This window comes from Pan paniscus, chromosome 9, assembly GCF_029289425.2.
Source record: "Pan paniscus chromosome 9, NHGRI_mPanPan1-v2.0_pri, whole genome shotgun sequence".
Taxonomy (NCBI): domain Eukaryota; kingdom Metazoa; phylum Chordata; class Mammalia; order Primates; family Hominidae; genus Pan; species Pan paniscus.
Window position 1 is genome coordinate 87,582,493 of NC_073258.2, and position 12,951 is coordinate 87,595,443.

Below are 12,951 nucleotides of genomic sequence, written 5' to 3' on the forward strand. Positions count from 1 at the left end.
GGTTTGCAACACACAACGTTGTTTAATATTAAAGCACTTCATCTGCATTGTTTTAATATTCAAGTTTTTTTATGGAGAGACTCAAAAGCCCTCTGCCTAAGTTGACTGAGGCTGATTCAAGACCCTATTTCAAGATGGCAGGCAAAGAGCTACCTTTCAAAGATGGTAGGTAGAAGAGACAGACATCACTCAAGGAGGGAGTTCCCCTTCACCACTTACTTCCTGGACAGGACATCAACCCCTCAGGGCCTCTGAAAACTTATGTAGACTAGTGATAAAATGCTAGGATATTATCTGCCCAAAGCCTAAATGCTAGTCAAGATGACCTCTTTGTCTTCTGGGGGGATGATCATCTTGTGTTCCAACAGAGGAGAAAAGTTTGGTTCACATTGTGTATGCAAGTATTTATTAACTACCCGTGGCAGTGTGGATGGAGACTATTTTAAAACTTCCTGCCCAGTCTAACTGCTAGCTGGGTGAAGTTGGCCCAGCCATATCCTATTTAGCTGGCTATGAAACAACATTTTAACTTTTATCCTAAATTCCCATGGTAGACATTCTCTTAACTTGCTGTCTCACTATCAGAATCTCATGAGACTGGGAGCGTTATAATGGTGACAGGCAGGAAGGTAGATAGAGACATAGATGATAGCTGAATGGATGGATGGACCAATCGATCGATAGATAGATCCAAATTTGGCTGGATCTATTTTTTTTTTAAGTTAGTTTTTAAACCTTGGTTAGAATATACCAAAATGTTGGGACAAAATCCTGAGACTACTGATGATGTCCACTATCTTCAACACCAGCTTCAACTTCCAGAACTACTAGCTCTTTAAATGACACTTGAATTTCTGCTGCTAGTGACATTTTAATTTAAGCTTCTCTCAGGCAAATGTCTAGATTATCCAGGCTTAAGCTCTATCCAGTACTAGGAAATCATCACTAAAGTCTCCATCCAGTATGCCTGTTCTCTGACTCACTCTTCTCCTGTCAAGTCTGCCAAAATTAGATGTAGCCCATGGCCATCGAAAATGAGTTTGATCCTTCAGTCTTCCCCTCTCCTTCCGGACTGGATGCTTTCAGGGGGCATGTACCAGATCTAAACTCTATCACATCTGTGACTTCTGCAGCCCACACAGGGCTTCACAATGTGTTAGGAATGCAACAGAAGCTTTAGGATGTGGATTAATCAAGAACTAATTGGACACTTACCATCTGCTTTACATACATTACTTCACTTAATCATTATAGCAACTTGTCAAGTAGATATGTTTTATTGTCATCCCTTTCACAGACAAGGAAATGGAGGTTCTGAGAAATATCCCATATCTAGTGAATGGCAGAGATGGGATTGGAATCTTAGATTGTTCTGAGTGTAATTCCCTCGATTTTTAGCCTTTGAGCTCTGCTGCCTAATACCTGGTCACAGGCTATGCCCCTTGAGGGTGTCACACAAAATTGATTCTAGCTGACTACTTTCCTTTACTCCCCAAATCCTCTAACCTGTTCCAAGTTAGAACAGGTCTAAATTTAATGTCTTTAAAGCAGCCCACGGATGAGAATTGATAATCTCATCACAAAAGATGCTATTCTTTAGAGGAAGTGCACCTGGCACAGCATCAGAGCAGAAAACTCTCTTAAAGAAATGTGTTTCCAAAATTTGTATGATGAAATAAAAGATTTTTTGTGGCTTTCAAAATTCTCCAGTCCCCATAGAGTGATCTAAAAGAGGGTCAGGTCAAGATTTTCACCATCTTTTCAAAAGAGCTGACAGATGGGGCTGATGTATCATCAGTCTTCACCATATAGTTTCTGATACATCAAGGAGAAGGGAATGTAGAGGTAATTCATGTAACTAATTTTTACTGAGGTTACACTATCAGGAAGGCATTGCATGCTGGCTATGAGATGCCCACGACAGTCTCCCGGATCTGAAGAAAACACATGCACATGATGGCGATACATGTGCTAATAAATGTACACTAAGGCCAAATGTGGAAAGAGCCATGACTACTACAAATGCTACATGCCAAAGAAATGTAGAGGATGAATGAATTACTGCCATGTGGTGTTATCGAGGAGGGCATCATAGCAGAGGTGACCCTGGAGATGCTGAACCCTGAAGCATGCCAAAGTTTTTAAGTGGATCCGGTGTGGATGGGGCACCCAGGCATTGTGCAACACAAAAGTGAGGGAAAGAACAAAACCAAAGAGCATGTCAAAGTACTGGAGAGATGTCTTTAATTCTATTTGTAGAATTAGAAATATGATATTATTTAGCTTTCTGAGGATGAGGTCTCTTACAGGGTACATGTCTATTGCTCAATTTCTGCACATAGAGCTACAAAAGCAATGGGTGACTATACTCAGAGACAATGCCATTCTCTCTCATTATCTGACCTAAATAGCTTCTCCTCCACCATCTTCATCTACCACCTCTGACACTTCCACAGGTGTCAGCCTTGCCAACACTGCCATTGGAAGTGTTTCTGCACCTCTCTTCCGTGCTTCCATAACACTTGTATGAATGCACCTCTCGTTACATCTAACCACTGAATTAGAATTGCCCCTTACTAACTGGTCCTCACTTGCACCCCTCTTACACTATAAGCTCCTTCAAGGCAGAGTATTGTATTGTATTGTATTGTATTGTATTGACCACGGTGTCTCCACTGCCTAAAACTAAACAGGAACTCAGAAAATGACTATTGAATAAATTAAACCAACAAATGAGTCTTGGGAGAATTACACAAAGTTAAAGGGAGAGAAAAAGGCATCCAGTGATCTTTAAAGTTCTCTCCAGCTCTAAGAATCTACAATTCTAACAGAGCCAGTGGAAGTGAAAAAAGCTAATCAGAAGTCCACAGTAGGGAACAGGGAATACACTAGTTATTTCTCTGGAAAGGCCACAGCACATCAGACTTCATGCACTAGTCCCAGATAAGAGGGAACCTGCACACTAGAAGTGTTAGTACAGTGTAGGGGATAAGCCCTAAAATCAGGTGGCCTGAGTTCAAGACTCAGTTCTGCCACTATGAGTTGTATGACCTAGGGCAAGTTAGCTAACCTTATGCCTCGGTTTTCTCATCTGTCATATAAGAACAATAACAGTGTCTGAGAGGCTGAGGTGGGAGGATCACTTGAGGCCAGGAGTTCAAGACCAGCCTGGCCAACATAACAAGATCTTGTCTCTACAGAAAATTAATTTTTTTTAAAATTTAGCTGTGCAAGGTAGCTTGCCCCTGTAGTCCCAGCTACTTGGGTGGCTGAGGTGGGAGGATCACTTGAGCCCAAGAGTTCAAGGCTGCAGTGAACTATGATTGTGCCACTGTACTCCAGCCTGGGTGACAGAGTAAGACCCTGTCTCTAAAAAAATAAAAATGAAAATAAAATTTAAAACAGGAATAATATAATAACAGTGTCTACCTCAAAATGTTGTGATATTGTATTAAATGGGTTAACATATATAAACTACTTAGAACAATTCCTAGCACACTGCATGTCCTAAAAACATTAGCTGTTATTACTTGACTTCCCTCCATAACGTTACCAAAGAAAACTCAGTATAATAGGAATCTCCATTGGAATCTTCATCACCTCTTTCAAAACCAGAGAAAGAAGAATGCAGAATGTCTATTTTGACTGGAACCCTAGCTCCACTGTACACTTGGCAATCCCTCTCCTGTTGGGAAGTCCCTGGGCAGCCTCATAACTCAGAAGCTATGCCAATTTGTAGAGATGTAGACTCCCTCCTTCAGTTTTCTGAAAGAGCAAAGCAAAATAGAACAAAACAAAGCGATCAACAGAGACTGCCTTCTCCAGAATTCCACACTACAGAGGAAGATGTTTCAGGACCAATTAAGTAATGGGCTTCATGTAGCTCACTACCAAAAGATGACACAGAATCAAGACAAAATGCTTTTAAAATATAATAATCTCAAGTTGCTGATCATTCAACTGTATCTTCTAAAATCCCTCTAGTTTTCAAGAATCACTTTTAGAAAGCCAATGCAGCTTTGGCTTTCTCTTATTCAAGTTTCTCAAAAGCTGTGGATCTTTCTATCAAAAATCCCTCTCCTCAAATGACAGGTGCATTTTACTCTTTACTGTGTCCTTTTGGTAGGAATTGTGTTTTAACTGGGCTGCATGGCAACCTTTCAGATACAAAATGAATGCATGCTTTTAACCACTGACCTCGGCACCCCCAACTGTAGGATATCCATCACATTTTCCTCACAATCATAGAGCATCTTTTGTGCTCTGCATCAGAGAGGCAGTCGGATACCACCCCCAAAGGATTTCCCGATATACTTTCTACACATCAAAGTGAAGGTTTTTGAAACTGACTGTAATCCATGTCTTTGCAAACAAAAGTGCTGCACATTAGTGATCCTTTTGCAATGGCCATAGAAATGAAAAGGGCTTTTTTCCCCCCTCTCACTATAATACTGACATTTGGAAAGAAGAGAGTAGATGATAAAAAGAAACCTTTGGTAGAAATGACAAAAATGTGAAGTAAAATAAGGCCATAAACCTCAGGGTCCACAAAGGCCAAGAAAAATTGGAAACAGGGAGACTAGAGATGAGCCTGAAAAAGTGTCCAAAAAAACGCCATATATGGAGCCCAGACTTAGACTGACTTAAGATGTCAGTTGGCCCAGGTCTGGGCAAAACACATATTTCTGTATGGGATTTACCCTTCAGCGCTGCTGCTGATGTAATCTAGATATTGCTGTTTACAACTGCTTTTAGAACAGACAGCAGGCTCCTCTGTTAATATTTTGTTATTACTTTATTGCCTCTAGAAGATAACCAACAATAAAAGCTTGAAAGGAGACGACTTCAGAGGGATCTCCACCTATATGCTACAGATGGGCCAGCTTCCCAAAGTTGGTCTGAGTATTATTTACTTGGCTCTAGAAACAATTCCCAACAGAAACTGTAACCTAAAATTGAAAAAAAAAATGGAACATTAAAGGAAAAGTACATAAAGAGGAAATAAATCTCCCATAATCTCACTGACATAACACAATCATATTCACACTTTAATTCCAAGCCCTTTAATATTTATATCTTTTTACAATAACATTCATGAGTATACAGTCTACTTACTATTTTGCAATTTGAATTAAGCATTCATTAACATAAGCCAATGTTTCTAAAGTCTTAATAATGATTACACAAATGCTTACTTAACACGATATACTTTCCTTGGAGGATGATTCAATTATTTACAACATGCCTATGAGAAAACACTATGAGTATCATCTTCAGGTTCCAGGAACAGCAAATCTCCCTCTTGCATTCTGGGCACCCCATTCCGTATTTCCTTGATTTTCAGACCCTTGGGAGCGGAGGCTCTGAGTGGTTTCCTTTGACTTTTATAGGGGTCCTACAGAACAGTGGAAATACAGAAATTCCGAGCAGGGATGAAGTCTCCAAGGACTCAGAGTGGAGGGTGGGAGTTCCAGTGGAGATGCTGACAGATGCTGGGGTCTCCTACCTCTGGTCTATTCCCTAAACATCTCCTTTTGTGTTTTCCGTGGGCTCAAGAATTGTCCTTGTCCACCTCTGGTTCCAAGGCACCACCTGTGTCTTCTGAATAGGAGCTCCTTCTTCCCTGGGCTCTGCTTAAAGCTGGAGATAAACAGTTAATATCTCTGTGCTGTGCTCCTCCAGCACTTCATTCTGTAGTGGGCCTCTGGGCACCCAAAGGGCTGATGTAAGATGTATACACACTCCAGATGGGCATGTCAACGCCACAGATGAGGACACTGGGGGATGAGAGTCACCAGGGTGAAAGAAGGGGCCTTGGCAAAAGGCAGGGTGAAGGGAAGAGATGAGAGGAGGGAGCCTTAGCAGATGTCTCTTTGAATGACTTGCTCATTCACTAACTGCTTACGAGCACCAACTAAGTACCTGTGATACATCAATGAACAAATAGACAAAGTCCCTGCCTAAGTGGATCTTAAGTGAACAGACAATAAGCAATAGACATACTAAGTAAGCAGTTAGATAGCGTATGAGGAAGTGTCAAATACTATGGGGGAAAGCAGGATGCGTAGGGGGAGCAAGAAGGTTGAAAGGACTGTTCATGACTTCACATGTGTCGGTCAAAGCAGCTATCATTGAGAAAGTGAGAAACTTTGAAAAAGGGAGGGAGTTAACTATGTGGCTATGGAGGGGTGGTGTGCTCTAGGAAGGAGGATCAGTCAGTGCAAAGTCTAGGTAGGAGCACAACTGACTGAGGAGGCCAATGGGGTTGGGGCAGTGAGTGAAGCAGAGAAGAGTAGCAAGAGATGAAGTTAGAGAACATCAATGTGAAAGGCATCATGAAGACTTGGATGTGGCCAGGTTTTAAGCAAAGAGTGACATGTTGAAACTTAGTTTAAAAAAAAATCACCCTGGCCATTGTGTTGAGAATAAATGAGAGGCACTAAAGGGAAAGAGGAGACCAGCCAGGAGGCTGCTGCAGGCATTAAGCAGAGAGATGCTGGAGGCTTCAATCAGTGGTGACCCATGGTGAACAGGGGCTGGATTCCAGATTTAGTCTGAAGACAGGGCAACAGGATTTTCTGGTGGATTCCATAAGGGGTCTGAAAGAAAGAGAGTGGTCAAGGATAGGACCAAGATCTAAACATCTAGAGGAGAAGACTGAAGACTGAAGAAGACTGGAAATTGGGAGATTAATTCAGAGGTTCTTGCATAATCTAGATATGAGATGGCAAAGGAGTGAAAAAGGCTGATGGTAGTGGGGATATAGAGAAACAGATAAATTTTTAAAGGCTGGGGTAAAATTGACAGAGTGAAACAATGAAAGCTTCATATCAACATTTTGTGGTAGTATCTTCAATTTCCAATTTCCCTTTATTTAATAATGTAGAATTTTTAGCTGAATACACGGGTGCCCAGCCAAAGATTACATTTTCCATGTTCTCTTGCAGCTAAATGTAGCATATGACCAACTTCTGGCCAACTGAATGTAAGTAGAAGTGATATTTATAACTTCCAAGTTGTGCCCTTAAAAGGGATTTCCCCTTCCCAATTGGCTTCTGCGTGGAATTGATAGCAGAGGTAAGACCTGTCATCCTGGACTTTGAAATATAAAATGCATACTGGATGGCAGAGAAACAAAGTCAAACCACGCATCAACTCATGATTGCTTGCCCAGACTTGTTCCTAATAGAGAAATATACTTCTATCTTGTTTAAGCCTCTGTATCTGGGGTTCACATTGTTATCATTGCCTAACCTGTAGCAACTAATAAACATTCTTTGAGCTGTTCTAAAAACAAAGCCCCAATACCAATACTTAGTAATCCTGTGAAGCTAGGACAGTATTCAACAGAGAAAAGTTTGATTTCAACCTGCCTCTGCTAGTTGGTTCCAACATATCTGAACAGTATTTGAGCTTCAATGCACTGAGTCTTTGTACAAGCTCAAATCTAGAGTAAATTGCCACTTATGGAGCTAATATTTACACAATAATCCACTGTTTCTCTCAACTAGGAGGCACAATTCTACATCATACCTGAAGCAGAGGTCTCTAGAAGATATATTATGTAATCTGCCTTCCAGCATCACCAATAAACTTCTAATTATCCATACAACACACTTAACATCTCCTGATTGATGAGCCAAATCCATAGTAAAAACCTCCCCTCATCCAAAGAAGACAAGATCAAGTTCTAAGCTAGCAGAGAACAAAATCATATACTTTATTCAAAGGCAAATCCTAGCTGTGTGGAAGCCTAATAAATCATAATTGAATACAGAAGGGATTCAGCTGAAATCTGTGCAGTCTCAGATGTACAGCCAACACTGCAGCACTGTCCATCAAGCCTTTGCAGGTTTACTGCTCTAAATGTATCAAGTCCACCTGGGAAGGCCATCACCCGTGGTGCCTTGCAGTCTCTGAGGCCCCACTACGTGAAATGTCCTGGTCCATAATCACAGTGACTTGACTAAGCACACTTTCCATTCATTCTTTCCCTGACTATCAAGCTCAAGAGATCAAAAAACTACAGAGAAGCAGGTGAAGGATCAGTGGAATTTCATGGCAAAAAAAAATCACTGCTAGCACATACGGATCAAAGGGGGAAGATTGGTGTGTTCTGGGAAATAATGCACCCCTTCAGTTAAATGCCCTGAAGTCTGGGAAGATGAGAGTCAAGCAGGTGCATTTCCTTCAAATGGGCCATATGTAGGCATTTATTTAGGCAGCAAGAGCATTGGGCTAACTGTGAAGCAGTGACATTCAGATTAATGAAGTTGAGAGGAAAGGGGCCATGACATGATTGAAATCATTTAAAGAACAAATATTTATTGAGCATTTCAAGTCAGACAGAGATAATGCCATGTGACAAGACAGAGTCTCTGTCCTCATGGTCTAGTGTGGAAGGCAAACCAACCAGCCATTGTAGTAGTGTGCTCAGTGCCAGAAGGAAACAGTGTGATAAGACAATAGTAGGGGACTCAGATCTAGTTTGGCAAGTGGGGAATAGGACGGCTCTTCCTAAAAGACACTGTAGGTAAATGGAGGTCAGAAATATGTTGATGGCCCATCAACATGTTGCTACAGTTATAGAATGGGGATGGCATCTTCCTATGAAGGTACCCCTGTGAAGTGGGGCTGATAGTTGCCTATTTAATGTGAGTAAAAGAGGGGTCATATAACAAAGATTCACTCTGTTGCCAAATCCATATGGACGATAGAAGAGGTCATTACATAAATTTTAGAAGAAAGGCAGAATATTAGTTTTAAAAAGAAAAATAGAAGCTCATGAGTAGTTAATTTGCATCATTTAGAAAATCTAGACTCCTGGAGGGAGCTTGGAATCATCTAGTATCAATTCTGTCACCATCAGGAATATGCCTAAATCAGTCTATGCAGTTGTGAATTGCCATCATTATTCAGTAGACTCAAATACAGCAGGCAGGCTGCCTCTGTCCACTTCTATGACCAATGATAATCTCTGTGGAGCTGCTTGGCTTCTTCCTTGGCTTGTCTTTTCTTTGGAAAATGAAAATGTTGGATGAGAACAATGATTTTCAAAAACTTTTTGTTACTACAATCCACAGTAAAAATAGTCATTTTACATGCTGACCTGATAAAATATCCATCTTTATTAACTTCAATGCATTTGCTATTTTTCTATTTCATTCTAATACATTTCTTTAAAAAAATTACTGGTAGATCCACTAAGCTAATTTCATGTCTCATAGTTTGTAACTCATAGTCTGAACAATTCCAGACTAGATCATCTCTGAGGGGCCTTCCTACCCCAATTATGGAAATCATCCTCATTATCACCTAATATTTACCACATGGGGGCTGTCTCCTGTGATCCTCAAAGCAGTAGTGTAACACGGGCAGAGGAGCTTATGAGATTCATCACAGATCACATGGCCAGAGCATGATGGAGCTGGTACCAGAACCCAATGAATGCACAATAGCAGCAATGCTTGCCCTGGTCGGCACCTCTTCTCTCAGATAATTCCACCTCCTGACCACCCTCTGTCATACAGCTGCAACTTAAATGCCACTCCTAATCGGTCAAAATGAGCTGCAAATCTAGTGAACACATTCCAAGAATTTAATGTTAAGCTAGATCTTTCAGGCACTACCCCATGCCAAACACAGGTGGACAAATCTCATTACCTGGCCTGGAAGGGCTCTCCTTCTAACAGAAAAAAATCCACCCACAGACCTGAACACTAAGCACAGCACTGAAGACTCTTTCAAAACTGCACTTCCATTTTGCTTCCTCAGTAACAACCTCATTGTTCTATTTAACCACAGCACTATCTTCCCACCTGGCTGATGGAAAGTACCAAGGCTCAAGCCTTCCATGGAGACTCTCTGAGCACTGGAGGACAACAGAACAGCCAGAGGGTGGCACTCCAGTGGGAAGAGAAGGGCACTCACAGTACCTCCCAGGAAGCACTCCCTCTGTTGCTCCCCTTCTGTCCCCAAGGGTGAGTGAATAGGGGAGGCCAACAGGCTGTCAGCCTCCTTCTAGATACCCTTCTTATCCCAGACAAGCATCAACTGACTTCAGGAATATATAAAAGATGTTGTTTAACATCATAGAAAGGTCAGGTCCTTAGATTTATGGATAACACCTGTATTAGTCTGGTTCTTACACAGCTGTGAAGAAATACCCAAGACTGGGTAATTGATAAGGAAAAGAGGTTTGATTGACTCACAGTTCCACATGGCTGGAAAGGTCTCAAGAAACTTACAATCATGGCGAAGGCACCTCTTCAGAGGGTGGCAGGAGAGAGAATGAGCGCTAGCAGGGGAAATGTGTCAGGCACTTATAAAACCATCAGGTCTCGTGAGAACTCATTCATTATCACGAGAACAGCATGCGGGGGAACCACCCCATGATTCAATTACCTCCCACAGGGTTCCTTCCACAACACGTGGGGATTATAATTCAAGATGAGATTTGTATGGCGACACAGCCAAACCATATCAACAACTTATTTATGGTACTTGGGAGAAAAAAATTTACATCAGAGGCAAACGACAGGGGCAAGAGTGATTTCAGAGGACCAAAACCTAGGTTTTAAAAAAAGGCTTAAAGATCTTCCTTCATTTTCTTAACTACTTAACAAAGCAATAAATGCTGGTTGGTAACATGCCAGTAATTCTAAGGCAATTATTTTCACAATGATTGGAGCCTGTAGTGGGAATTTATTGTTTTGCTTTCTACATCCATTCCTCCTCCTTCTGATGGCACTATCCACATTTACTGTGAGGATCTATATTCCCTTTATTCCAAGCCAGATGGTGTGGGTGGCCCTACCTTAAACCCTATTTTAACTCCAGGGGTGGGCTTTGACTGGCTTTAATTACTGGTGATTGGTTTTGGTTTGGGAATGGGAAGAGAGAATCTAATCAGAGTCAATAAGGCAGAAGGATTTGCTTTCTGAGGCGTCAGAGAAAGGGTATTTTCTCTTCCCCAAGAGCTACCAGAATAAAAGTATCTTCCTATTCCTGGATGATGTGGTGTGAGAACAGGAGATGGAGGACTGTGGCAATAACGAAGTGAGAGACTTCACTGAATAGAGCTTGAGAATGAAACTGACCTTGCAGAGAGGCAGAGTAGAGAGCCAGAGAGAATCTGCATCTTGAGCAATGCCATCTGGGCTTGTGGTTCAAGCCCTGCCTGCAACCCTTCCTCTAGATTCTTTAGATGAAGGAGCCTTTGTGTGCTTAAGCCAGTTTGTATTTTCTAACGCTTACTAGCAAAGTAATTCAAGGTGATAACAAACACCTTGAACACTTTGGAAAGTGGTAGCGTCCAAACAATTTAAGGTTTCTTTTGGAAAGAGCAGGAGTCCAGTGTGATAGAGGTTGATTTTGATTTTTTTTCCTTAGCTGCTTCTATTAGTTCTGTAGGAAACAGTCACAATACTTCACATTATATAGTTGTTCCTACTTCTCAAAAACATCTTTTCCACACAGATTGCCTCACCTGAATTTCACAATCCAGAGTCAGAGCAATTATAAAAAAAAATTTTATTTTGCAGTAATTGTTATTCAGCACTTTATACAGTTTAAAATATGATTTCAAATTCAGTGATTCATTTTATTGTCACAATAACCAAATGAGATAGAAATGGTGGGTCTATCATAATATCTATTTTAGGCTGGAGAAAATTGAGCCTCAGATAATTTAAATGAGATATGTGAGTTAATTTGAGGAGGTAGGGGGAGACAGGACTACATCTGTCTCTTGCTTCTATTTCTCTCACCCAGTCCTCTGAACCAAAGATACTAAACTCTATTCCCAAAAACAAATACAAAAGGGCTAGCGGTGGGTTGAACTCGACCAAAGCATTGGAGATCTGGATTCCAGTGGCAGAGCCAGAACTAACTAGCTGGTGACCTTGGGCAAAATCCTTTGTCTTGTTTTTTGTAAAAGAAGAGGTTTAAACTAGGATCTCTAATGCTCCTGCAAGCTCTAAAATTTCTATAAGTCTAGACTTTTCCATCCTTGCTCTCAAATTAATCTTTTTCTCAGAATAATAATCATAACCTTATTTATTCTCCCACTGGGTACCAGGCACTGTTGTAACGTACCCCCATTTTCTACCCCCATTTTCTCTTTAGATCTCACGACATTCCTAAGACAATTATATCTCTTTTACAGATAAGGAAACCTAGGCTCATGCAGGTTAAATGAACTGCCCAAGACCAATAAAATTAGTAAGCATCAAGGGGAGAGCTGACCGCAGGTCAGACTGACCGCGAGGATCTAAACCTGGTCTGTGTTGTTACTGCAGAAGAAATTAGGCTCCCTGCATTACTGGTCGCCTCTCTCCACGCATAAAAGGGAGAGGAGGGACAAGAAAGCCAAACCAAGTCACAACAAGCCCCTGCAAGGCAAAAACAGAAAAACCGCTGGAAGGGCGCCCGGGAGGATCCTTTCTGGGTCCAGGGGGCGGGGCGCAATTTTCCGGCAGCCACGGGATCGCAACGCGGGCCGTCCTGCCCTCTGGCCCATTACCTTGTTGAGATGAGGGTTCCTGGTGACATCGTATCCGCGCTTCTTCAGGGGCACAGGGCGCGCCGGGCCAGGCTTGGAGTGGCAGCCTTGGGCGGGCGCGGTGGGTGCCCAGCGCGGGAGGGCGCCGCAGGCCCGGCCCGGCCAGGGAGCCAGCCGCGTGCCTGTCCCCAGCGCGGCACCCATGGTCCTTGTGCAGACCTGGCACGGGAGAGAAAGCAAGGTCAGGGCCTCCTTCCAGCCAGCCAGGACCCACGCGCGCTGCGGGGCACCGGGCCTGATCCGGGGACGCGCCCTCTGGGAGAGGGCAGGGGCTCCCAAAGGGTTAAATGTTCCAGCCCCCGCCACTCCTCGGCTGCCACCTGCTCGGCTCCGTGCAGTGCGCCAGGCCTAGCCAAGAGCCAGGCAAAGCGAAACCAAGCCCTGGAAGC

At 42.4% G+C, this 12,951-nt stretch overlaps 1 protein-coding gene across 3 annotated transcripts in view; it reads right to left on the reverse strand.

Annotated features, from left to right (window-relative positions):
- ME3 (malic enzyme 3) overlaps positions 1-12,706 on the reverse strand; it is a 246,150-nt gene extending 233,444 nt beyond the window's left edge. For 2 of the 3 annotated variants that reach the window (XM_034933504.3, XM_003832990.6), the window contains exon 1: positions 12,524-12,706. In XM_034933504.3, the coding sequence (XP_034789395.3) occupies positions 12,524-12,706 (183 nt within the window). Of the gene's footprint in view, positions 1-10,247; positions 10,291-12,523 lie in introns of those variants that run through there. The other variant, XM_055093833.1, reaches the window with a different exon arrangement.
- Between the last annotated feature and the right edge of the window lie 245 nt (positions 12,707-12,951).